Source organism: Oncorhynchus keta, chromosome 34 (assembly GCF_023373465.1).
Source record: "Oncorhynchus keta strain PuntledgeMale-10-30-2019 chromosome 34, Oket_V2, whole genome shotgun sequence".
NCBI lineage: Eukaryota > Metazoa > Chordata > Actinopteri > Salmoniformes > Salmonidae > Oncorhynchus > Oncorhynchus keta.
The window spans coordinates 49772461-49799362 of record NC_068454.1 but is presented as its reverse complement, the minus strand read 5'-3'; the positions used below and the strand labels follow the sequence as shown (position 1 = coordinate 49799362).

The 26902-nt window shown below is 41.4% G+C and overlaps 3 protein-coding genes across 6 annotated transcripts in view; 2 read left to right on the top strand and 1 right to left on the bottom strand.

Annotated features, from left to right (window-relative positions):
* LOC127915127 (uncharacterized) overlaps nucleotides 1-26902 on the top strand; it is a 1101500-nt gene that overhangs the window by 829913 nt on the left and 244685 nt on the right. The gene's annotated exons all lie outside the window — the stretch shown is intronic.
* On the bottom strand, nucleotides 397-4910 carry LOC118358586 (zinc finger protein ZIC 2-like). Its single transcript, XM_035736549.2, has 3 exons — nucleotides 3073-4910; nucleotides 1641-1804; nucleotides 397-1412 (listed from the first exon to the last, which is right to left on the bottom strand). Exons 1-3 carry the CDS (start codon nucleotides 4052-4054, stop codon nucleotides 1215-1217), a joined length of 1344 nt encoding a protein of 447 aa, XP_035592442.1. The 5' UTR covers nucleotides 4055-4910; the 3' UTR covers nucleotides 397-1214.
* Nucleotides 9195-14588, top strand: LOC118358585 (zinc finger protein ZIC 5-like). The gene is made up of 2 exons (XM_035736548.2): nucleotides 9195-10418; nucleotides 12089-14588. Exons 1-2 carry the CDS (start codon nucleotides 9356-9358, stop codon nucleotides 12526-12528), a joined length of 1503 nt encoding a protein of 500 aa, XP_035592441.1. The 5' UTR covers nucleotides 9195-9355; the 3' UTR covers nucleotides 12529-14588.

The window sequence follows — 26902 nt, the reverse complement described above, 5'->3', positions numbered from 1 at the left end:
CATATCCTCTTAGCATGCATGCATCTGACCTAATGTGGGGCATAGCCTGCTTTGAAAATAGGTCTCATATGAAAAAGCTGATCTGAAATGACCCGGCAAAGAAACAGCTTCGGGCACCAGTAGAGTGCACTGTTAAAAAAATGTAAAATCCTGTTGTTTTTTATGGTAATTTACTGTCAGTCACTTACCTTTAAGTTACAGTAAAAAAATGTTTAAAAAAAAGGTAAACTATGTTACAATAAATTCCAAATACATTTTGGTCCAACAGTGCATTACTGTAAAAATGTTCACAGTTTTTTGCCAGTAATTAACCATAAAAACCATAACCATAAAAACAACAGGATTTTTTAGTGTGCCTATTCTGGGTATGAAGACATCAAGAGAGGGAAATGTTTTTTTAACACTTGCAACACTTTTATTATATTTGTATGCAGTAAAATTCTTATCACAATAATGAAGAAAACACCTCTTTAACTTTGAACAAAAGCACATAACAAAACAACTGCCCCTGTTTAGCTCATAATTGTACATATTTATAGTAAAGAAACATTCTTTATAAATATTGTTTAATTTGTAGTAAATATCATAATTTAATTACAAACGGATAAATATGGCAGTAGATATTTACAAAAGAAAGGATGTAAATTACAGAAAATCCAACGGCACAACGTCTAATCTTCCAGATAGCATTTCACAATTAAAACTTGCAAAGCACAAAACATCACAAGTTAAGCCCAGCAAACTAAAATATAAGCCAACATTCACAAGCAAAATATGGTGGACTGTTAAGTGTTAACTTTGGCACTCTTTCCAGTTTATAGATGTTTAGTATAGTTACAATCAATTTGCCTTAGGATCACAATATTTAACATCATTATACAACTTGAATCGTAAAATGTGCACTAAAAGTCCAGTTAGAGAAATAGCTACCATTGAAGGAACATCTATACACCACAAAACGACAAAAATCTATCACAACCAATGGGAAAGAGGGAGTGTAATAATTATTTACAAATATATTGAATGCTCCTTGAACATATTACATATTTTCTTCTGTTGGTAAGTGACTTCTCTTCCCTGGTGGTTTTAAATCTATTCATATGCTTTTGAAGCGTTCATAGTATTCATGCTCTCCTCCGTGCATGAGTGTCCGAATCTCCTGCGCTGGTTGGGGTTCTGAGCAATGGTTCTGTTATTCGCTGTTCGGTCCGGTCCTAAACATACCATTCACTGAAATTTGACGATAGGCTGCTGTGACCGTTGTTGTTGTGGACTGCGGACGCGGGTGAAAGATTGTTGTTGCTTTGGGTCTCGGTGGTGGGGGAGATTAAGCCGGGCGGTGTGGATGACTCGTACCCAGAACTGGCTGCAGGCGAGGAGTCGGACGCTGGAGGGGGGGCCGCTTCGTGGACCTGGAAAAAGTGCAGGTACTATTTGTATATGATATCATGATGGGACATTGTGAAGTATGACTTCAAAGTGCTTCAGGAATGATGGGGAAGGTAATTGTGTAGGCCTAAATAACAGAGGAAAACCAAATCCACGACAAAACATGTCCTAAGCACGCAAAACACAGACGTAAACAAGCCTTAGGCTACGTGTTAATATCAGCTGGAAAGTGAAAGACAAAGTCCATTTACCTTCATGTGTTTTCGCAGAGAGCTGGGATGTGTGTAGGACTTGTCACACATTTTGCAAAGATATGGTTTGTCAGACGTGTGGACATGCATGTGCTTCTTTCGGTCACTGCTGTTGGCAAACCGCCTGTCACAGCCTTCAAACTCACACTGGAATGGCTTCTCTCCTGCATAAAAATAGGGATAAAACAGACACGTTAGATGCAGTTCCTCAGCAAAAGCCTACATACGAGTTGCGTTTCTATAACATGGCCATTCAACCACGAGTAGCGGGTTAAGTCATATAGCTATTCGTCAAAGTTAGTGAATGCAGTGGTGCTCACACATGCCTTCTATTCGGTTAAATCTCAGTTGTATCACCAACTTAATTTAAAGAGGGTTAACTTCATTTGTGGGACCAGGAAATGCAGGAAATTGTGGGTTTTAAGAAATAGTTAAACATCTAGGCCTATGGCTATTTGTTCTGAATCACAGCAATTGAATGTAAGTAGTATGTAAAATTACTTAAGAATATTTATTTAATATCCTACTTCAAAAATGAAATCCAAATTGCTTAATTAGGCTCCAGGATGACTTAAATGTATATAATCAAAACGTCCCACGTGGGGCAATAGCTTCTGGTGCAGAGGGCGCGCCATTTAATTGGAAACAATACGAAATTAGCACCTGGCCAAATCCATAGCTGCCCCCCCCCCACAAAATAGTGAAAATGTGAAAGGCCCGTCTAGCACCTAGTATCAATGGATTGCCTGAGAAAAGAAAAGGGCCATGACACACATTCACACTCGCATGCGCCTGAAGAGTAAGCACACCAAACGATTTCTAAAAACCAAAAAGCCAAACATTATTTCTCAGTGGACAAAATAAAATAACAAAATATATTTTCTGAAAAAGAGGCGAGGCATAAACATTCAACCGGTTGGTGAGATTTAAGCTACAGGAGCCTACTCCGCGCAAGCAATGCACTGCGAGCCAGAAGCCTTAACCTCGCCTTTGACCCATTTTAAAGTTGACGAACCACAAAACCTCAAAAGCATATTACATCATTTAGCAAATTGCTGCGAAACATTTCATTTCTTCAAAACTGTGTAAACGCTAATTTTTTCCAGACTCGCCAGCTATGTGATTAAGGAACTATTGGATAATCGAATTCACACTTTAGGCTATAGCGAAATATATATATATATTAATCTAAATCTACTTTGACCATAGATGTGAATGTCTACTTTGGCAGTCTACAAATACCACTATTGATTGAATATCGTCTGGGGCATTTTGGCGACGAGAAAAAGCGATTTTTGCAGGCCATAGGCTACAATTGGCTATGATGAAATAAAGCATGGCGCATTGGCATGGTGAATTCTAAAATGTGCAGTGTACATTTGCGAAACGAATAAATGCGAGAGGTAAAATGCTATAAATATCGTATAATTACCTGTATGTGTACGCTTGTGAATCTTCAAATTTTCCGACCTTGCGAAGACCTTGCCACATCCAGGGAAGGGGCAGGGGAAGGGTTTCTCACCCGTGTGGACCCGAATGTGATTCACCAGTTTGTATTTCGCCTTAAACGGTTTGCTCTCGCGGGGGCACTCTTCCCAAAAGCAAATGTGGTTGCTCTGCTCCGGTCCCCCGACATGCTCCACGGATACGTGCGTGACCAGCTCGTGCATGGTGCTGAAAGTTTTGTTGCAACTCTTCTTGGGGTTGCTCAGCTGCTCTGGGTCGATCCATTTACAGATGAGCTCCTGCTTGATGCACTGCTGCCGCATGTAGCGAAAGAAGGCACCGGGGTGGTGGTGGTGATGGTGAGCTCCCATGTTCATCCCCATGTTCATATTCATGCTGCTGTACTGGTTGTGGAGCTGGGCGGCCGAGTAAGGGTCGGTCCTTGGGCTGGAGACCTGGTGGTACTGGTCGGAACGCCCAAAAACCTCGCCCGGTAGTCCAAGACGCATTTGCCCATTGAGCACATTCGGGGATCCGTGGGACCCATGCTGGTCGTGAATCCCGGGGAACAGAATGTGGCCTTGGCTGTCTGTGTGGGTATGATGAAGAGACCCCGCCGTGGGGCCGAAAATAGCGTGTTGGCTGCTCGCCGGAGATGATTCCCCGAAGCCTCGGCTGCGAAAGAGAAAGTCCCTGGTGGTGTTGAACGGGGAACTCGCGTACGAGGTGACATGGGCTGCATGAGCCCCCAAAGCCCCAGCGGGGTAACCGGGCGCCTGGGAGGTGAAGGCAGAGCTCTGTCCTGGAGAAAGATCATGGTTCAGTTTAAATGCACCCATGTGTGCCGAGTCGACGAAGCTATTTTGTGCTAAACTCAAGTCTCTCTCCTGCATCTCGCTCGCTGTGTGATGCCTGGCAAACGTGCCAACTCCCAGTCCGGGGAACTGGTGACCTGCGTCCAGTAACATGGTCTCTCAAAGCGAATTTCGTTCGAATCAGCTTGTGTGTATAACAAAAAAGTAGAAAAAAATACAATTCAATTGTCTATTCAGTTATCGAAATTACAACTTCCATGCATGGAACCACCATATCAGGCGAAGCTCAAAGCGATGATCCACTCATAGGAAGAAAAAAAACCTATACAGCTCGTCTTACCGAACACGTCTATATTCACTGGTAGTTAACTTTTAACAACAACCAAAAAATCCCCATAAAAGGAAGTAAAGAGATTCCTTTGCGTTTTTCCTCTGGAAACTGTGAATGTTGATTGCTTTTAAACACACACGAAGAATTGAATAATTATCGTAATATCTGTCCTAGCACGAAGAGAGCGGGGTTTGGCAGCATCTCGGATTGTTGTTCCGATTTGTGTGTTTATTTCTTTCGCTTGCCTGTGTTTATTGCGGAGGGTCCCTCTTTCTCCGTGGACTGGCACTAGCTCCTCTTACGCCCCCTTTAACTGAAGCCCGGCCATTCATTCCACGCAGTCTCATTGGCTACTGCGTCTCATCAATCCCAGGTGCCCCTCCAATAGCAGATACCGCTTTAGCGACTAATAGCTGATCGCCATTTTCCACTAATAATTGCCTCCTACTTTTTAGGAGAGGCATTTAGGGGAAGAGAGAGAGAGAGAGAGGGAGAGAAAATAGTATCGGATATGAAGCCTTAAAACCTTAATTTTATAGGTTGATGTATAACGGGTGGATTGACAATACGACATTGCACGTTGTGTGATAATGGTGTTTAAAAACCTGAGCTATAGAGTTAAAGAAATAATTGTAAGTGAACTAGCGAATGGGGTTTTGGGGTAGAAGGTGGGGTCTGCACATTTCATTCAACATTAGACAGGCGGATTTAATTAGAAACGATAGTCAATAATTTAGCCAAAACCACTATTTTATATCTTGACCGTGTTTCTCTTACAAATAAATACAGTATTTATATGTGCGAAATAACGCACGTTTATGGGTAAATGCATATCACAAACTCTGTTATAGAAAAGTAGGAATATACAGCAGAAACAGAAGCATATAATGTAGCATATCAGAACACAACATACAATTTCATGAAATAGAACTGATTATACTGCAGACTCTAGAGTACTCCCTTAAAATAGTTGCTGATCATTTACCCGTATAAAGAAAATGATGTATGTTCATAGCCTCTGCATCTACAGCCATCAGTGAGCTATAGACTCATGTAGGCAATAGCCTACGTACATTTGTTCCAAGTATTACACCGCCACGCACCCGAGGTTTACATTTGCCTTGTTTTCATAGAGAGTTGGGTCGGTGGTTTGTCCATTTTGCTTAGATATCTTGTACAGTTTGTCAGTCTTGCCTTGGCTGCAAAATATGACTTTTGTTTATTTTAGCTGCAATCAACCGCACGAGCCTATGTTTGAACGTTTTCTCTCCTGCAGAAGCAAAAAACGAAATGCATTAGATGAGTTTAACTATAGATAGCCCTAATGCAAAACATATTGCATAGGCCTACACACACAATTTCGGATTAGTCATAATTTGGTGAACATTACCCCTACACGTGGGTGAGTTTGGTGACAACAGAGCTTCATATTACAACGCAATGGGCTAATAAAGAAAACAGATCTCTATATAACAAATAGCCTTCACCCAAAAGCCGAATGGTCTTCAATTGCCATAGCCTACCATAAAGTCACACTCAATCAGAACAAGAAACCTCGCCGGCTGTTCATGTCTGCAAAAACATGGCCAGCTCACAAGGTTTGCTACTATAGTGAGTATTTTCGTCCAAAGCGCGTACTGTATGGATTGCGTTCAAAATCAACCGGATCCAACAACAGCTGCGCTGTATTCACTAAAGTGAAAGGAAGTTTACTTACACTTCCATTGAATTCAAGTCCCACAAGTCCTCCTGCTCCAAGACACATCGTATTTTCTCTTGTCCTTCTCGGCTCCCAAATACTCTAAAAAAGCGGTCAATAATGGGACCGGGAGTAGGACGTCTGAAAACTTTGTGAATCCTGTCCCTCTCTCAGCCCCAAAGCGGGAGCAGCCGGAGCGTTCTCTGCCATTCTTCCAATTTCTCTCTGCACCGCGGGACACGCAGGAGCTGATCCAAGTTCAAAGTCACGTATGCCGACCTCTCTAAAGAACTTCTCTATTTCGGTGGAAAACCCCTTCCCTGTCACTTGATAGGATAAAAATTAAAATAAATGAGAGAGAAAGAACTCAATCGGACCAAAGGCGCATATCTGTGGGTTCTTATTTCCCTCAAACTCAGGAGAAAGGGGGATTCTGAAAATCCCAAAAGACCAGTATTTCAACAGATTACTCTGAGACAGAAAGTCTTGAAAAGGGTTAGAAATATAAATAACATTATAAAAATTTATAGAAATGAATATATTGATACCAACACACATTTGACTATGCCTAGTTTACAGAGAAAACACATAAATTATATCCAAATATTCACGACATTGCTTATGATCTGAATATGTCCGACAACAAGGCTAGTAAATAAAACAATGTATTGTATGCCTTAATGTTACAGCGCCTAACGCAAAGGTGAAGGAAACTGGGCGTATTTCACTAGTTCATATTTGACAATATCAATATGTTGACGCATTGGAAGGTTACTTGTGTGGTTTCCGTGACCTTGTGTGATTCATGGATGTTTGACCTATGACCCGTTAAAACCACATATGCGGCACTGTTGGCTTCTTCTGTAAAATAAACATTTTTTCTTTTTAATAACAAAGCGCCTTTTGTTTAAAAACTTTTAAAGATTTCGCTCGCTTCTTCCAGCTGGGCATCTGAAGTAAGTAGCATCACGGGCTTTAGGAGCGTTCTAACTAATCAGAAACAGAGAATTGAACTACTTCACTCTTTTGGGAAGTTCAGACGGGTGCTCCTCGTTGAATTAAGCTAACAATATTCGGATATTCTATCATAGCCATAATAACCACGGACCCTTCTTTTTACTAATATTGTTTTATTTTTTAATTTTTTATTTATACTAATTCGCTTTTATTATACCCTAGAGATCCCATTGAGATTGGAATCGTATTATCGAGTGAGCCACGTGTTGGTGGTCGATAAATAGACATTTCTATAAATATACATTTAAAAGTTGGCAGCCTATACACCTGTTATTTTTATGTGTAGCTTATCTATTAATTTGGTTTCTAAAAAAGTCTAGGGAGGTGTGCTTCCTTTTAATTTGAATTATGCATGGTGGCTTTTTATATTCTAAAAGTAAGACAAAATATACTTTATGACACTTTGAAGCACGTATAGTCGACCTACCAATGGTAAGTATTAGTTTATACCACAGGTGCATGCAGACCTATTCCCTTTTAAGTCAATACCCATATACGACAAAGTTCTGATAGAGTCAATATCACGGATCATTTTACGCACTACTATTGATGTTGTTGAGCATCGTCCATGGACATTTTAAAAGCATTTGAGAGATTATTTTCCCTCTTGAAACCTGAATAGATTGCTCCAACTGATTCGATTTGTAAAATAATCTATGAGTGCAACTGTTGATTTTCAAGTCATTGGAAAGTAAAACGTATACATGCCAAGATTGACTCGGATAATAATAATTTTACAGATTTAATTTACATATGTTAATGTTGTAAACTTTTGGGTCAAACAAATGAATCTGAAAAAAAAGTAACATAAAAATGAACCCATCCTCAGATTGACAACTGTCCTCTTGCTTAATACATGGCTAAAGTCATTAAAAGTGAACCTAAGTATTTTGAGAGGATCAGTGGCAATTTGTGGAGAAACTATTTACACAACTCAACTCCCTCCATGCATGGAGCAATGCTGAAACCTTAGATTTCGAAAGTAATTTTGTAAAAATAAATTGATAGGTCTTAAAATATAATAACGTTTACCTCATCTCATCAATTAATTTAATACAATGTATGTGTAATTTGTTCATCAAATGTTGGCTAAAGACTAAAAATGGACATGATTTGTATATGCAACATGTTTAACTTGTGAAATGTGGCACTCTGCACGGTGTGTAGCCTACTTTAAATGAATTAATTGGCATCCATTTCAATAATACAATTCATAAATCAACTCTTTTCTCTGGCAAACACTTGTCTTGTATTGATAAAATATTCCATTCTTTCTACAGAATGTGCTTGTAGGCTATATCTAAGCAACATGTATACCTCCATATATTAGCACAAATAAAATAATCACAATATTCCGACTTTGCTTTATTCACGGATTGTTGAACAGTATTAAACGATATCCAGTTGTACTCATTGACACTTGCACAACTTGTGCATTACTGTATTAGGCTACTGGTGTATAAAGTTGCACTAGCTTAACTCAATAAATCAGAAACGTAACATGGACAGGACAGACTGTCAACTGCATAGTAGGCCTGCATGTCACACATATCAAGTGGACATTTTTCTAGCCTATTTATTTTAAAGGGGAAATATGCTATGGTGGTAGGCTTTATAAATTGTGATTGTATGCAAATAAAAACATGTATATTGTATACTACATAAATAATTACAGATAATAGACACTGCATTTTAATCACTACTTTGAATTGTTGTGGACAATGCGCAATTTCAAGCTTCCCCTATGGAGGTTAGTCTCGAGTACAAAATAAGTTGTTTCAGACCATGGCTTTAAATGTATTTGATTGCTAATTATCTCCATTATTATTTATTTGTATGAATTTAATTTGACCTGAATAAAAGTCAACGTATTTGATTTATGCTGAAAAAAATTTGTTTTCTACATTGGGGTTACGCCAATCACTGGACAAGAAAAATAAGAGATGGACGTCTGTATAGCCTACTGTAGACGTCCTACATTGTATCCACATGCGCCAGCCCCCAGTAAACACCGAGGGCATAAACATATTTACTGGTAACTTCGTGAGTAGGCCTACAACATTTTGGAGTCAACAGCGATAAAGAGAGCGAGGGGGCGGAACCCCGCTGAGCCCCTGCGCTGAACGACAGCCAATCGCTTCGTTCTCTTAACTGCCAGTCACCTAAATCCGTCCAATACCCGCAGTGCCATTTCTAAACTGTATTCCCTACTGCGTCCTCCAACTGTTGTATGTTCTGCCAATCGCTTGAGGACAGAGTGGGAAAAGGAACAAGTAGAGTTAGAGGCAGGACAAAATAAGTTATATAGACCGCTTATATACATATATTTTAATGTTTTAGAAAATCGCGGTGGCGGGGGGAGAAACAATAGTGGTGAGAGTGGATGGACTTAACAGTGTAGTTAGTAATGGAGTCCCCTTTGAGCAAGAGGAATCCAGCGATAAGATTAGCGGATTTGGCAGCGACTCAACCTCTTCCTCATCAGAATATGACAGGCTTCCCGGGGCTAGGGGGGCATCACCCTCACTCCCACCATGCTCACCACCACCCTGGAGAGATGGGCAACGACCCCGGAGTGGCACTCACTCCATTTGGACCCGAGCACATGGCACAGACAAATGCTCTCAAACTTAGCCCCTCTCAGCATATTCAGAGCTATCCTGAAGCCCAGACCGTCGCAGTGGCAGCAGCATCCTTCACTTCTACTCAGACCACAGTTGGTTACCCCGTGGCTCCTCACCCAGGCTACTCTAACAGCAGGGACTACATCCTCAGGAGAGAACTCTCAGCTTCGGCTATGCATGCACTTGGCGACCAGCATAGTTCAGCCTCCTCCCCTCATCACCATGGCATGTTCATCTCCCCAACAGGTGCTTATGGGCATGCCGAGACTTGTGCCCTTCCACTTTTCTCTGGACTCCACGACCAGGCAGCACCAAGTGCCCACCACCACCACCATCACCATGCCCTCAACGGGCAGATGCGTTTGGGTCTACCGGGGGACATCTACGGCAGGCCAGAGCACTTCGTCCACAGGCCCGAGCATTATGGACCTTCTTCCCTCCACAGCTACAACTCCATGAACCTCAATGTGAACATCGCTTCTGCTCCTCACGGAGCCGCGGGGGCGTTTTTGAGATACATGAGGCAGCCCATCAAGCAAGAGTTAATCTGCAAATGGATTGATCAAGAGCAAACTTCAAAGAAGCCCTGCTCCAAAACTTACAGCACCATGCATGAGTTGGTCAACCATGTCACCGTGGAGCACGTCGGGGGACCAGAGCAGAGCAGTCACGTCTGCTTCTGGGAGGAATGTCCACGCGAGGGGAAAGCTTTTAAGGCGAAGTACAAACTAATAAACCACATCCGAGTTCACACGGGAGAGAAACCCTTCCCTTGTCCTTTCCCCGGCTGTGGAAAAGTGTTCGCTCGCTCTGAGAATCTAAAGATTCATAAAAGGACACACACAGGTCAGTGAAAGTGCGCCTGAATTATTTTAGAGCTGCATCAAAAAACAGAAATAGATATATTTAATCATAGTAGATTAGAAGCTTTGACACTGTTAAATACATTTTTCGTTGTAGACAACAAATATGTATTGTGAAAAGTTTTCATTTTAACTGCTGGCGGGCATCTGGTGACCATCCTTAAAAGTAACGGGAACGATATTTAATCGAATAGAACTAACTATTCATACAGTCGAGCCAAGGCATCGCCTGATTTGATGTACAGTTTCTGAAACATAAGCTTGTTAGACATTGAACTAGACGTGGGTGGTTGTGCCATATGTTTTGTGAACCTTGCTTACGTATTTCCAAGTGAGTGAATACCAGGTGTATTCCGAAGAAGACGTTTACGCCTATATGGCTCATGTTACTGCTATATCGAATCGTCGCAGAAGAAAATAACATCATCTCAATCTCTATGTACTGATTTTATAAGTTACCATATCGAGCTCCGGGTGAAAATTAAACTATATATTTTTGGTTGAAGTTATAACAGTTTTAGGCTGTGTTATGGGCTGATGATAACCACATCGAAACTTGACTCGCAAGCATTTCAGGCTGAAGATAAACAACAAAGCGAAAACGGGCCACTGGGGCTTGTTTTTCTTCCAAATTGATATACAGTAGCCTAGAACTTGCCATTAAAGGCCAACAACAGCAATGGTGTTAATGCAAGACAGTCTAAACACGTGTAGTGTGATGCAATACAGTATGCAGTGCCGCGCGTGCTATGTTACCGAATAGCCTGCAAAGCAGACCAACTTTCAAACGTATAACTCACACGAGTACTTATTCAAGATTAAGCCAGTATGTCATTAAGGGCTGGCCTGTTGGGAAAGCAAATGGCTCCCAAGACTGGTGTGTGCCCAGAGGGAAGGGGCTGCTCCAACACCATGTCCATGCTTTGAAGGCATGAGATCTTGATAGCCTGGTGTATGATGTTTATATTTTGAATTGTCCATTTTACAATCATGAAATATTTTTACAATACAAGCATTACACCATATAGGATTATCTTTATAAAAAAATACATTAATTTAGGCCTACAAATGCACTTGTTTCCTCATTAATAAGCTACACATTTCCCCCACGCCTTCACGCAGAATAGCCCACGGGCCACCCTATGTTTCATGTAAGTGAGTCAGTCAGGAACATGCCTAGTACATGTGGGAGAGGAGTGGCGGCGGGTGTAGATGTATAATAGATATGGTATGTCGGACAGGAAGCCCTTGCGGCAGAATGGGCTGCCACACCGACCATTTATGGAGTAATTACTGCGGGAAGTGGTATGTTACCAGGCAGTTAAGCGATGGATTCAATTATAGCCCTAGTTTGGGTAGAGCATGTGTACGTTCCTGTTGAATAAGTGGAAAAATCCATAATAGTTTGTATAGGCCAAATTAAAAGGAATTGACATTGCTGTTTGCTGGGAATATATTGTATGCTATAGATTTGATGTCATAAGAATGGTTAATGATCCCATCCATTTGGTAACTTTATTATTCGCCTTGGACTTTGACGAAATGTTTTTGAAACACAAAGTACACATTATGTTATGGTACATGCACCCTTTCCGGAGAGTTATTGGATATGAGTAGCCTAATTACAAATGTCTCCATCTCCATCTCTTCCAGGAGAGAAGCCTTTCAAGTGCGAGTTTGACGGCTGCGACAGGAAATTCGCCAACAGCAGTGACCGGAAGAAGCACTCCCACGTCCACACGAGTGACAAGCCTTACTACTGCAAAGTCCGAGGCTGTGACAAGTCCTACACGCACCCCAGCTCGCTGCGAAAGCACATGAAAGTCCATTGCAAGTCGCCCCCGCCCACTTCCGCCAACGCTTCGTACCATTCCTCTACAAACCTTCTCAGCGCGCCCCTTTCTCCCGCCTCCGAACCGCACAGGAACCGGTCAGCAAATCTCTCGCCTCAGGTTACCAACCTTAATGAGTGGTACGTGTGCCAGGGGAGCGGGGGACCCAACCATCTCCACACCCCATCCAGCAATGTGCCAACGACGGACTCGGAAGAGGAGGACACTTTCAGAAATTCAGACCCAAGGACAATGCTCTAATGTTTACAAACAGAAGAAGAAAAATAATTGCCCAAATTGTCTCTCAAATGTGTATATGTGTAGTAGCCTAACGCTTCGAACACACCGACAGTGTTTGAGCGCAAAATAAGACGCAGCATCATCTGGATATGTATGCAACAACAGTTCAACATTCACCTTCTGCTACCATTACTGTCAAGCTGTAAACACATACAGTTTGACCCATACGTTCGATAAATCAACGTATGCACCAAACCGAACGCACTGCAACTGCCTCTGCAACGCAATGCTGCAAGGCAAACGCAGCGTTTCATTGGAAATGAATGTAATTCTGTTGTACCAAAATGCAACGACACTGTCAGTGTGATCGAAGCTAAGACCTAATAAGTGCATGAGGACTGTACTGGCTGTAAGCATATCAATTGGACTTTATATGAAGCAAGAAATAGCGCCGCGGATGTCAGATGATGAATAATAACAACTGCCTTTAAAACGTGCCCTCTTTGTTTCCTTTCTAAAAAGCTGAATGTATCGACATATATACAAGTCTCAACATAGAAAAGCTACAATCACCAGTATTATTTGAGAAAAGGAAATCATATATATTAAGAGGACCAAGAGAAGCCTAAATATAGGCTACTGGAAACATAAATGCAATGTAATTCGTAAGGATAAAAGCCTTTGGAAAAACATCTACATAGCCTTCATATGCGGGCTACATTTACATCCATGCATCTTTTAACATGATTAAGTCATAAGTTCTTAATTATGCTTACATTGACATTGTCCATATGATCGCAACCCCTCGAAATGTAACATGTCTTATTCGTCAATGTCTAATCTCAGACAGAAGGGAGAAAACAGACGTTGTTGCTCACGCAACGCAAAGTACATGAGCCTTGAACACTAAACATCCCAAAATGGTGGAGTTGCATTTCATTTTTCTTTTGAATACTTCACAGTAGATGCGAGAACTAATGTAAACATCCAATTGAATTTCGAACACCTGCAGAGAGCGAGAGACATGTCGCACACACATGACCCAATTAAGTCATAAATAGGAATCAAAATAATAATGGCTAACAGCTAAGTGTCTTAAAGGGTTCATATGTAGTTTTGATATTAATACAATGACTAAGTTAGGATATATATTTTTTTGTCCTAGGCTATTTAAGAAGTATTTAAGACTATATTTGATGCAAAAAAATTACACCAGTGTTTTTCACTCGTTAAAGAGTAGCCTACAAATAAGTCCTTCGAGACCATAAATATGTACACTGACAGATTTTGTCCCTAACGGTCGGATTTGTATATAATTGTATTATTGCTCGTGATTGTTGTTCTTAGTCTTAATTACGAAGAATGTTGTTTTGTACATTGTAATTTATTTGCTGGTATTAATGTTGTAAATGATTTACAGAGACACCAAAGAATAATAATATACATTTTGGTGAATAAGTAGTAGCTTACTGATGCTTTTGATCTTGTTCTGTAAAAGAAAAAGTATTATTCTTTACTTGAATATAGGCAGTGTAAAGTATTATTCTTTACTTGAATATAGTCAGTGTAAAGTATTATTCTTTACTTGAATATAGGCAGTGTAAAGTATTATTCTTTACTTGAATATAGGCAGTGTAAAGTATTATTCTTTACTTGAATATAGGCAGTGTAAAGTATTATTCTTTACTTGAATATAGGCAGTGTAAAGTATTATTCTTTACTTGAATATAGGCAGTGTAAAGTATTATTCTTTACTTGAATATAGGCAGTGTAAAGTATTATTCTTTACTTGAATATAGGCAGTGTAAAGTATTATTCTTTACTTGACTATAGTCAGTGTAAAGTATTATTCTTTACTTGAATATAGGCAGTGTAAAGTATTATTCTTTACTTGAATATAGGCAGTGTAAAGTATTATTCTTTACTTGAATATAGGCAGTGTAAAGTATTATTCTTTACTTGAATATAGGCAGTGTAATGTGAAACGTCCCTCCTCTCGCATGCCCTTTGCAGTGACTGTGTTTTTCTCTATGAGGTGCGTGGTGCCGTTGGTTATGTTGGATAAAAAGTGATGAAACAGCTATGATTGTGCAGACCCTTGATGTTCGTGATCCAATTGACAGTATAAATTCAAGCTAGAGCTGAATAAACACACAAGGCCGAGTTAATAGGTGTTTTTCGGTTTACATAACTTTATTGTTTCTTCGTTGAATTCAGGAGGCCTGCCAGTGCCGGATGCCATTCCTTAAACAATAATATATATAATGTACTTGTTTACATGCAGTAAATGCAACTACTGGTAAAATCGGTTGTTTTATTTTTTTTTATTTAACTAGGTAAGTCAGTTAAGAACACATTTTTATTTACAATGTTGGCTTAGGAACAGTGGGTTAACTGCCTTGTTCAGGGGCAGAACGACCTTGTCAGCCCGGGGATTCGATTTTCGGTTACTAGTCCAACGCTCTAACCACTAGGCTACCTGCCGCACCTTGTAAAGCTGTTATCACATTAGTATAGCCTACAGAAGATCGAAGTAACTTAGGCTCCAAACACATTGCAAAAGAAAAATGCATAATTATTGATAGTTAAAGTTTTCACTATTGAGTGGTAACTCACATACAACAGGCCCAAGAAGGGGCTGGCATAAATAAACCAATCAGAAGGGCAAATGGGGAAACGTATATCCCCTTAATGGCTCTCGAAGAGTGGGACAGCACAAGCAACCGAGGCATGAATCATTCATGGTAAAAAAGACAATAGAAAAGATCTGACAATACGCAGGACCTTGTACGAAGTATATAAAATAAGTCCCCGTCTTATTTCCTCCATTAAAAGGCACAATCTCACTTTAAACGTCGCCCCTGTCCAATGTATAGAATTCAAATTGACCAAAGCGAGTTCTGCACCACTTCAAAGGCCTGATATACTTCTGAGCCGAAGGCCCGCCGCTTTGACACTCTTCATGGTGCGTTAGGAATTCTATGACAATTGGGGAGCGAGCCGCTCACATTTGAATATGTCTGGTAAAAAAAACACTAACTGCCACTAAATGGACGATCATCAAAGAACACAGTGCACCTTCTCCCCCCCAAAGCCTCATGTGTCGACACAGACAGCCCTATATTTTCACATAAAAAGGCAAAACAAGAACAGCACAGGCTGTTCTTGTTTTGTCCCCATATATTGTTTACAGAAAATTGAATGCAGGGACACACTATTGTTGTTTTGCTCTTTTTTATGTGAAAATGTATGGTGCTATAGGATGGGCAAAGAATAGGCAAAAAAGGTGAATTTATACATTCAGGCCTTTACAACCGGCACAGGTGAACTTCAATAGTCTCAAGTAGTGTGCCAATTACAATTAAATTAGTGAAATAATATAATACTTGATTCATTGCTGCCTTTGCACTCCATAAGTAACATTTGTGAGAGTGTTTAGTCTTTATCCCTTAGCATGAGACGACCTCTTTGAGTCTTGTATCTGTGTCATGTAGAACAAGCTGCAAAAAGAGGATGCGAGGGTTGCGCATCCATCTCTGAACAGAACCCCCCCCCCCCACAAACAAGCACCTAATCAATCGGTGCTAAGTTTAATTCCACACCAAGTGAAGAAGCAGACTTATGTGTTTAGATGTAGGCTTGCCAACCAATATGAAGCACAAATTGCTATGACAATTGATCAACGCAACAAAAAAAATGACAGAATCTCTCATATGAATCTCCATCACAAGGCAGTTAAATTGACCTTGCTTGAAACTTTGGTTAAGTCAATGTTCACTTTTTCTCCGACTTTGTCAGCAAACACGTTTTATGGAAGATAATCAAGTTTTATTGAAAACAAGCAGTCTTGTGTCGCTTTTTTGTCGCCTCTCCTCTTATCCATAAACCCTTATTTGGACAAAGGCGAAATCCTCTTCTATTTATTTAAAACAAGTGCTCCATGAATGTTGCAAAATAAACACGAAGAAAAATAACCAAAGAGATAGTTCCCTCGGCGTGAAAAGGGCGGACTTAATAAAAAGGAGTGAAGCAGTCACCGTTCAATGAGAAACGCTTTGAAGTAGAACTTATTATCTGAGGAATAGTTTTGGGTTGTCCTAACGACGGCACTGAATGGGAAAGGCTCTCCTTTGTCAGCGATTTGTTCTCCTTTAGTGGGATGCCCGTGGAAATCACTTACATGGCCCACCTTACCACGAAGCCTGCAAATCAGTAACCGGCCGAGTCAGACATGCAGACGCCACTTTGGCAAGGACAAAGCAGAAGTCGCGGGGAAGACGGGGCTTGTTCTCGCCCTCTCTCTCATTTCGCCCTTTAGAAGGGCTGAATGATAATTTCGGAGACGACCGTAGGACCAAAACAAATGTTGTCTTGTCAGATTTGACAAGAATTACCATTCTCTCTGAACTTCAGCACACTGAGCATAAATACAATTGTTTGTGGTCTAGGTCTAGTCTTTCAGGCTATAGGCCTACTGAGTTTCTGTTCCCTTATAATATAACCAACTAAGATGTAGCCTATTTGTTCTATTGCACTTGTGCCTCAGATAAAACAGCAACATCTTTGCTCCACTTAAAGTTATGGCTCATACTGGATTCTTTACAAAAGCATCTCATGGGATGCCAACTTTATATATATGGTCATTCAGGACACATAATAAGAATATTGGGACTAAGAAAACAAGGTTGCCTACACAAATTGTACACTTCCCAAGTCAGTCGAAAAGCAGCACATTGCGACGGCTTTGCGCCGCTGGCTGACAGAAACGTTTCCCTCTCAAAATATCAAACATCCCCTTCTTCATGTGTCTGCCAACATAATTGTGGCCAAACTATTACCTTTGGCGGTGAGACAGGTTTAGAATGTTTTAGCATAAAAGCACTAGGATAAATAGTGAGGTTTACCACCTGAAAACCCCCGTCAAGTGGACTGAATTTGGAGGGCTCTCATCCTTTTTGATTTTCTCCCTAACTTTTGAAGCGGTTGTTAATTAAAGTGATTGTAAGCGAGCAATGCCTCCCCTTTGTCCCCGTACCTCTGCCAATGAAAGGCGAAGTTCGCAAGGGTAGCCTAGTTTTGTCTCCTTGTCGATTCAATTTACAACTCCCGATTTGTCTGGGATACACTTGTGTAATGATGCAAAAATGTAAAGTTAATGCGAATATATCTTGTGATAAAATATATAATGGGATTCATTTATAACCAGTTATGACAATATAACAGACATGTCATTAATATTTTCATGGTTCATAATGAAATACATTGTAATATATTCAGATGATTAGTGGTGCCTATTTTAATAATTTGTTTTCAGTTATATCGACAAGGACGTGAGCATTACAAAACACTTGTTGAAGACAATTAGCATCAAGGGATAGGCTATTCGATTATTCTTACATTGTCGTCAATGAAGGCTATGAAAGGCAAATTCATGCCATCACCATTTAGGTTAATGCAGATGAATAAATCAAATAGTTTCTTTTATTATTGTATGCTTATCTATCTTATTATTTATTGCATAACATTTTCCCCCTGCAAAATTATTTGTCTGGAACAAGCTGCCATTTGTCACTCTTGCTAAAACACCCTGCACTGTGAGGGTCAAGCTCCTCTATCCCAACACGTCCCATGATGGAAACATATGTGTACATTTTAAACCCTCATGTTGTCTATTTGGTGTCAGACAGACAGTCTCTGACTATCTTACATCATATATTACGATTCAGTTGCTCCCTCCTCAGCGTGCAATGCAGGCAAGACCCAGAAAACTGGGCACATGTTCATTGTCTAGGCATTTTGCCAAACTCTTCCTAGCACCCTACCTGGCCAGTATCTTAAGTTACATGAATAAGTGAGAAAACAGTAGAATCCAGTTGCAGTTGAACATCCTACATCACCCGGTCAGCTCCCACCTTCCAAACCGCCAACGATTTATCGAGACAGCGGGCGTAGGCTATTTTTTCTGCTCAGCGCACAGTGAGTACTTATGTAGCCTAAGCGCCGAACTGTCAAAATATGAAAAGATCATGCCTGAACTAGCGACTTTTATAGTGTAAGGGTTGAATATTTCTGTTCCAGTAGGGAAACTTTAGAGAACGGACGTGGGCGAATTCCGCTTGAACTCAATGATGCATGTTTGAAAGCTTGGGGAAAGTTGGAGAAATGTGTTGTCCTGTTAGATTAGGGACTGGGTGAGTGGCTGTTCGTGGTCTGGACGCATAAAAGGAGGACTACTTTCTCCCCTCGACCCTCACTCGAGCAGCTGTGGTTTCACCTATTAGCCCCGATGTCTTTCCGAAAGGAGTGGTAGAGTTAAACATCCGACAATGGGCACGCCGGGGGGGAACTGTCCTGACCTATACCCGGTTTTAATAGTTTCATAGGAACTTCATTAAATCAATTACTTAGTGAGCACATCATCATTTATTTGTAATTAGCTGGGAAAAGCTTGATTTTAGTTATACTGTTATATTGCAAAACACAGCAGGGATTGTCGTGTCATAGTCTACAATCAGGTTTTGTTTGCCTGTGACTCGTCTTGTTTGCACAGTGTACCAACAACAGGATCCTCAATGTTTCAATCTCGTATTTAGAACATGTATTCAAAAGTACTCAAAAAGGAGGTAAAGTTCATTCTGGTAGCACAGTTTTACGCCAAACAAGTGTTCTCACTTGTGGGGTATGCCTAATATCTTCAAAGGGAGCCTATTTTGTTACTTTACAAACAAAACCGTCGGCAAATACAAATACACTGGCCTCAGTTGCACAGTTGGGTGGGGGTCAGTGCCAACATTAAAGTAAGACCAGCATGTCAACCAAAACAATTTAGGTGTCTAATTTGAAAACTTCTCCTGTGGCAGTTTATTATTCCGAGGAAGTGTTATTTTTCATAAAATTGTGATTAAACACCCAAATATTAGAAAAGTGAACAATATCGATAGATTGTCATTATTAAGGGTTATAGCCTAGATATTAGGGTTATATATTGCCTACATCCACGAAAGATTCAGTGATGTAATACATTAATTATTATAGTAGGCTACAGCAAATCTGTTAATTAACATTATCAACTATATTTTCAATTAAAATAGTCACGCATAGGCCTAAAAACAACGTTGTCAATTTCTTGTTATATTATTATTCTATGAGTAATAAAATAGGCCTATTCTTTTGAACTTGTTCTCTCAAGGGAATCGCCTGAATGAGTTTGATGATCTACATGTCTACGTTTAACTAAAGTATGAATAATTGTAAATGTTCCAAAGCGCAAAGGTAAAAACGTACAACACAAACCAAATAGCAATTCCATTATTAGGCTATATCAACTGATAGAACTTACTTAGACAATTTATTTAAGAAATATTTCAAAACATTAATCAGATTCCTTTTTAAACAAAAACATTATTGGTGTCATTATTGGCCTATTGATGGCCCTATTCAAAATAATAAAATGTACAGTTAATTTTTTTATTTAATCTTTATTTAACTATGCAAGTCAGTACGAATTATTATTTACAATGCCGGCCTACCACAGCCAAACCCTCCCCTAACCGGACGACGCTGGGCCATTTCTGCACCGCCCTATGGGACACTCGATCACGGCCAGTTATGATACAGCCCGGGATCGAACCAGGGTCTGTAGTGACGCCTCTAGCACTGCAATACAGTGCTTAGACTGCTGCGCCACTTGGGAGCCCCTACAATAGGCTTATGTGCCAAACAATGCACTCATTGAGCAGAAAGACTTGCTTCAATGCAAAAGGAGATCGAAAACTATATGTAGGAGGCCATTTGACGCTAAATAATAAATATTTACATTTCATGCTTTAGTCATCTGCACATTCCTGATTGCCTCACATATTTTGTACTCTTATAACATATTGCTGTGTGTATGGTTGTCTGGCTGTATGGCTACTTCCCATGCCATGCATCAACCCCAGTCATCCACCCCAGTCAAACTCAAACCAATGCATCACTCTCCCCCTGCCTGCCTCCATCCCAGAGAACCTGACATAATATCTGGACACTCAGTAACATCTGTGGGGGTAGAGACTTGGTGCTGGTCCAAAGGCCCCATCCCTGGGACTGGGAGCCACTCCAAGGCAGTAGGTGAGGGAAGCAAGGTCGTCCACGGACAACCACATGAGCCGGACACTAAAGGCCGCTGCACACTTTACGCAAACGCAGCGTAGTTTTCTAGTATTTCAACACACTTTTGTGTGGCTCAAATTTAGGAAAAGAACTCAGTTGCTCTGTTCGCGTAGGGTGTGTATAGAGCCCTTACGTGCACTACTTCACGAGTCTCTCCTCAGGTGTGACGGGGGCCTGTAAAACCCTATAATGCTGATTTTCAACAGTAACACCAATATTACACTAGTGTATGCACCTTTATGTTATACTAGGGAAATTGTGTTTCCATAGCTAGGGCTGACAATGAGGACTTGTGAAGAGCAGAATCAACAACCTCTGCATAATCAAAACAGTTGCTTTGTGAGAAGGTATTAAAGTTCACAGTTAACCATTGTTATGTAAATTACAGTTGAAAAGTACCAGTGGCCTGGCTTTGGTTCCAAGTGAGAGCAGGTCCGCCACAGCCATGGCCCAGTGAGACACGGGTGCCGGCCCTTGTAAATTAAAACAGAAAAGTCTGAGCGTTTTGGAGAAAAACACTGGGGTAAATCCTGTTGGGAAATGCGCCATAAACGCAGGGTTCTTCCAAGAGATCACCAGGTGGTAGGGGGTGGAACTGTGTTGCGGCTGGGTTGTATCCCGTGAGAGGAAGGGAATGTTTTAGGAGATGCACAGTTTGTTTTGTTGGATGGCGTTGCAGTGTTGCACTGAGGCCATGCTTGCCTTGAGCGGGTCCTGCAGAAATGTAATGCTACTATGAGAACAGCAGAGCAGACTTTTCCTATTATAATCTTGTTCTGAGGGCAGAAACTAATGTGATTTTGTTTGAGTTGATTAAGTTTAGGCATCCAATCCCAATTGGTTATGGTTATAGTTAGAGGCTGGTTAAGGCAATACATATACTTGGTTTAGTGTTAGGGTAAGGTTAGAATACAAAAAAAACCCACACCTGGTGACAAAGGGGTTGGTGTGTAGGCCTCTCCTAGTATAGGTACAAAGCAATGATAATGTCTAGAAAGGTTGTAACATGTTTGAGGTGTTGACAAAACATCACAACAGGTATTGTCAGTGACTTTTAAGAGGTTTGTAGCACATTATCTGTAATGACACATTGGTCAATTATCAAGGCTATTAAGGTTTCAATTTAAAAAATGCACAAGAATGTGCAGATAAAAGTAAGCAAAAATATCAAATTGTTCTAATCTTGAACTGAACATTTTCTGATATTCTAGGAGTGCTTTTGAAAACATGCTTTGATGCAGTGGAGATCTGCATAAATACCATAAAAGCAATGTCCTGTAAAAATACATTGAACTCGAACAAAATCAACCCCCCAAATGGATTTCTTTACCTTTAAAGTGATCACATTCACCATCTTCCCCACCCCCAAATTTTACATCTCTATCTTTTTTGCTTTATCCAAATCTGGGTCTCCAGCAGGTGTATCTCACTGATCATCCCGAAAGCCAACACCTCATTCGGCCGCCTTTCGTTCCAGTACTCTGCTGCCTGTGACTGGAACGAATTGCAAAAATCGCTGAAGTTGGAGACTTTTATCTCCCTCACCAACTTCAAACATCAGCTATCTGAGCAGCTAACCGATCGCTGCAGCTGTACATAGTCTATTGGTAAATAGCCCACCCATTTTCACCTACCTCATCCCCACACTGTTTTTATTTATTTACTTTTCTGCTCTTTTGCACACCAATATCTCTACCTGTACATGACCATCTGATCATTTATCACTCCAGTGTTAATCTGCAAAATTTTAATTATTCGCCTACCTCCTCATGCCTTTTGCACACATTGTATATAGACTCCCCTTTTTTTCTACTGTGTTATTGACTTGTTAATTGTTTACTCCATGTGTAACTCTGTGTTGTCTGTTCACACTGCTATGCTTTATCTTGTCCAGGTCGCAGTTGCAAATGAGAACTTGTTCTCAACTAGCCTACCTGGTTAAATAAAGGTGAAAAAAAAAAAAAATTATATGCCTTGTGGATTGGGTCAAAACGTTTCAATGACACTTCTTGGATATGCCGTATCTCTCTCCCTCCATTCTTCATCCCTCTTCTCCCCCCAGACCCACCCCTTCCGCCGTGGGCACAGATAACCCACTGGGTGAAAACTGGTTGAATCAACATTGTTTCCACATTATTTCAACCAAAACAATCTTTGTGATGACGTTGAACCAACGCATTAAACTGATTGGATTTGCAAAAAGTAATCAACGTAAGGGCATTTTGTCTGTTTATATCCAACTTTTAATCTAAATCCAATGATATGGTACAGTTTTTTGTTGATTTAACGTTGAATTCACGTTAGTTGACAACTCAAACAAATGTAAATCAAAACCAGACGTTGAACTGACACCTGTGCCCAGTATGAAGGATCTCCACCAGATTTGTGTGGAACTATCACGGCTGACATATCAGAGGCCGGGGCCTGAACGCTTCCCCTTCCCCGAAGAAGGTCAGTTTCAAAAGTGGAGAAAATCCTTCTCTCACAGTTGGAGAGGAGGAGAGGAGAGCATGACCATCATTCTGGCAAACAAGAAAGAGGGGAGGATAAAAAACAGAGGGAGAGAGACAGACAAAACCAGGTAGAGAAAGGAGAGAGAGAGGGTGGCACAAACAGGTATGGGTGGCACAAAATAGGTAGAGAGATAAAGAGAGAGGGAAAGGGAGATAGTGAGAGAAAGGCAGAGGCTGAACAAAAAAGAGCCAGACAGACAGAAACAACCAAAACCAAATAATGTCCAAATTCGCCAGCTGGGATGGTTGGGTCAAATGAGCTTTGGTTCAAGCAGGGGGCATTCCACCTCCAGAGGCAGGGATCTGACTGACTCCTACATTGTTTCCCTCCTCTGTCGCTCATTGTGGGCCGTTTGCCAAGCGTGGTCCCCAAATAACTCCATACCCCCATGTCTTCAATGGGGCTCTAATCCGGGGGCGATACGCACATAAACTAGCGGTGAAGAATCCCTGGCGCGAGTCAGGGCCACATTGCGTCACCAGGGCCATGCAGCCCGGAGGTGCAGCCTGGCCTCAAAGACTTAACATAGTAAACATGCATCTGTGACACTCAAATTAGTTATGTTTGGTTTGGTTCTACTGTATAAGAGAAAAGGTTACTTAAGCAAAAAATGATGGGTGGGCGTATTACAGGAACGTCTAGCAAATTTACCATTAGTGAATTACTACATTGGGGAGACCAGGGATGGCTGTAACACTTTTAGCATTTTTATCAATTTCTCAGAGATCTGTCAAATTAAATCAAATTAAATTAAATCGTATTTGTCACATGCTTTGAAAACAACAGGTGTAGACAGTGGTTCAAGCAGGGGGCATTACTTACAGGCCCTTCCCAACAACGCAGAGAAAAATACAAATAAATAATAGTACAATTAAAAAAAATATTACAGGGAATAAATACAGAATGAGTAACAATAACTTGGCTATAAAGCGCATTGGGGAAGTATTCAGACCCCTTGACTTCCACATTTTGTTACGATACAGCCTTATTATGAAATTGACTGAATACTACACACAATACCCCATAATGACAAAGAGAAAAACATTTTGCAAATGTATTAAAAATAATAAACTGAAAAACTTTATTTACAGAAGTATTCAGACCCTTTGATAAGATACTTGAAATTGAGCTCAGGTGCATCCTGTTTCCATTGATCATCCTTGAGATGTTCTACAACTTGATTGGAGTCCACCTGTGGTAAATTCAATTGATTGGACATTATTTGAAAAGGCACAAACCTGTCTATATAAGGTCCCACAGTTGACAGTGCATGTCAGAGTAAAAACCAAGCCATGAGGTCAAAGGAATTGTCCGTAGAGCTCCGAGACAGGATTGTGTCAAGGCACAGATCTGAGAAAGGGTACCAAAAAATGTCTGCAGCATTGAAGGTCCCTAAGAACACCGTGGCCTCTCATCATTCTTAATTGTAAGAAGTTTGGAACCACCAAGACTCTTCCTAAAGCTGGCCACCCAGACAAATTGCGCAATATGGGAAGAAGGGCCTTGGTCAGGGATGTGACCAAGAACCCGGTGGTCACTCTGACAGAGCTCCAGAGTTCCTCTGTGGAGATGGCAGAAACTTCCCGAAAGGACAACCATCTCTGCAGCACTCCGCCAATCAGGTCTTTATGGTCGAGTGGCCAGGTGGAAGCCACTCCTTGTTAAAAGGCACATGATAGCCCACTTGGAGTTTTCCAAAAGGAACCTAAAGAAAACAAGATTCTCTTGTCTGATTAAAACAAGATGGAACTCTATGGCCTGAATACCAAATGTCATGTCTGGAGGAAACCTGGAACCATCCCTATGGTGAAGCATGGTGTTGGCAGCATCATGCTGTAGGAATGTTTTTCAGTGGCAGGGACTGGGAGACTAGTCAGGATGAAGGAAAAGATGAAAACCATCTCCAGGGCACTCAGGACCTCAGACTGGAGCGAAGGTTCACCATCCAATAGGAAAACGACCCTAAGCACACAGCCAAGACAACACATCAGTGCCGCTTGCCATGCGGTAGCAGAGAGAACAGTCTATGACTTGGGTGACTGGAGTCTGACAATTCCTAGATTGCAGGGAGCTAGGCCCAATAGATGTACTGGGCCACACACACTACCCTCCAGGCGGTGATGCAGCCAGTCAAGATGCTCTCAATGGTTCAGATGTATAACTTCTTGAGGATCTGAGGGCCCAAGCCAAATCTTTTCAGCCTCCTGAAGGGAAAGAGGCGTTGTCGTGCCTTTTTCACGATTGTGTTGGTGTGTGTGGACCATGAGAATTCCTTAGTGATGTGGACACCGAGGAGCTTGAAGCTCGCAACCTACTCTACTGCAGCCCCATCGTTGTGGATGGGGCGTGCTTGGCACTCCATTTCCCGTAGTCCTCGATCAGCTCCTTTGTCTTGCTGACGTTGTTGGAGAGGTTGTTGTCGTCGGTGATCAGGCCTACCACCGTATTAATGATGGTGTTGGAGTTCTGTGCAGCCACACAGTCATTGGTGAACAGGGAGTACAGGACGGGACTAAGCACGCACCCCTGTGTTGAGAGTCAGCGTGGCGGATGTGTTGTTGCAACCTTCACAACCTGGAGGCAGCCCATCAGAAAATCCAGGATCCAGTTGCAAAGGGAGATGTTTAATCCCTGGGTCCTTAGTTTAGTGATGACCTTGGAGGGCACTCTGGTGTTGAACGCTAAGCTGTAGTCAATTAACAGAATTCTCAGATAGGTGTTCCTTTTGTTCTGATGGGAAAGGGCAGTGCAGAGCGCAATAGAGATTGTGTCATCTGTGGATCTGTTGGGCCGGTATGCGAATTGGAGTGAGTCCAGGGTGTTCTATCAAGCTGATGATGGCCCTAATGCTGTGTCTCAGTTGGTCCCTCAGGTCACATAGGACTGGACTGTCCCAATCAGAAGACTAATAGTGTAATTAGGCCATCCCCATTAGGGACCGACACCTTTTGGCCCTTCCCTGACACTAGCGATGGTAAATGACAGCAGATCTTGCTAACGAACCCCACCGATCTTGGTGGCAAGGCATCATAACAAGCAGAGCACATTCTCTACCAGACCGTCTTAGTTCATAAGTCATTTTATGTATTTTTTAAAATATATGTGCAAAGAGTCCGAGTAGTCAAGTTGGGTTGGATTTGATTTAGGCTATAGACAGGCAGTTAGAGTAGGCATTAAATGGTATTTATCAGAGACAGGAGGGATCTGTTATGCACGTTCAGTAAGCTACCTGGATAGAGGTGTGTGGGGTCACATCATATGAGCTAAGTGGTGATCAGTGCCCTCCTACTGTCCTCCAGAATACTTGCACCCTTGCCTTGAGCAATATGACTAATTGCACGGTAATTATTTAAGAAGTAAGGCAATGTAAGATTTGTGGCATGGGATTCATTAATCGAGCTTAGCTGAATTCAGGCACATAGCCATAGCTTACTCGCTGCAAATTGGTCCTGGTACAAGTGGGTCCAAGAAGAAATCATAACATTCCGTCATTTCCCTACATTCTCTCAAACATTAAAATATACACGCAACCTCCTCCTTTATCGTTCTCACTGAGCGCATCATTATCGTTGTCAAAACTTGCGCGCTGGACGTGAACTCTCGGTGAAGGGGATCGGCAGGCGCGGCCCGGGGGAGCAGGCGAATGGAGGTGTTGGAGCGTGCTGCTGGCTGTCCGTGGCAGGGTTACCTCACCTCCTTACTCGGGAGGGCCCCTCAGGAACCCTCATTA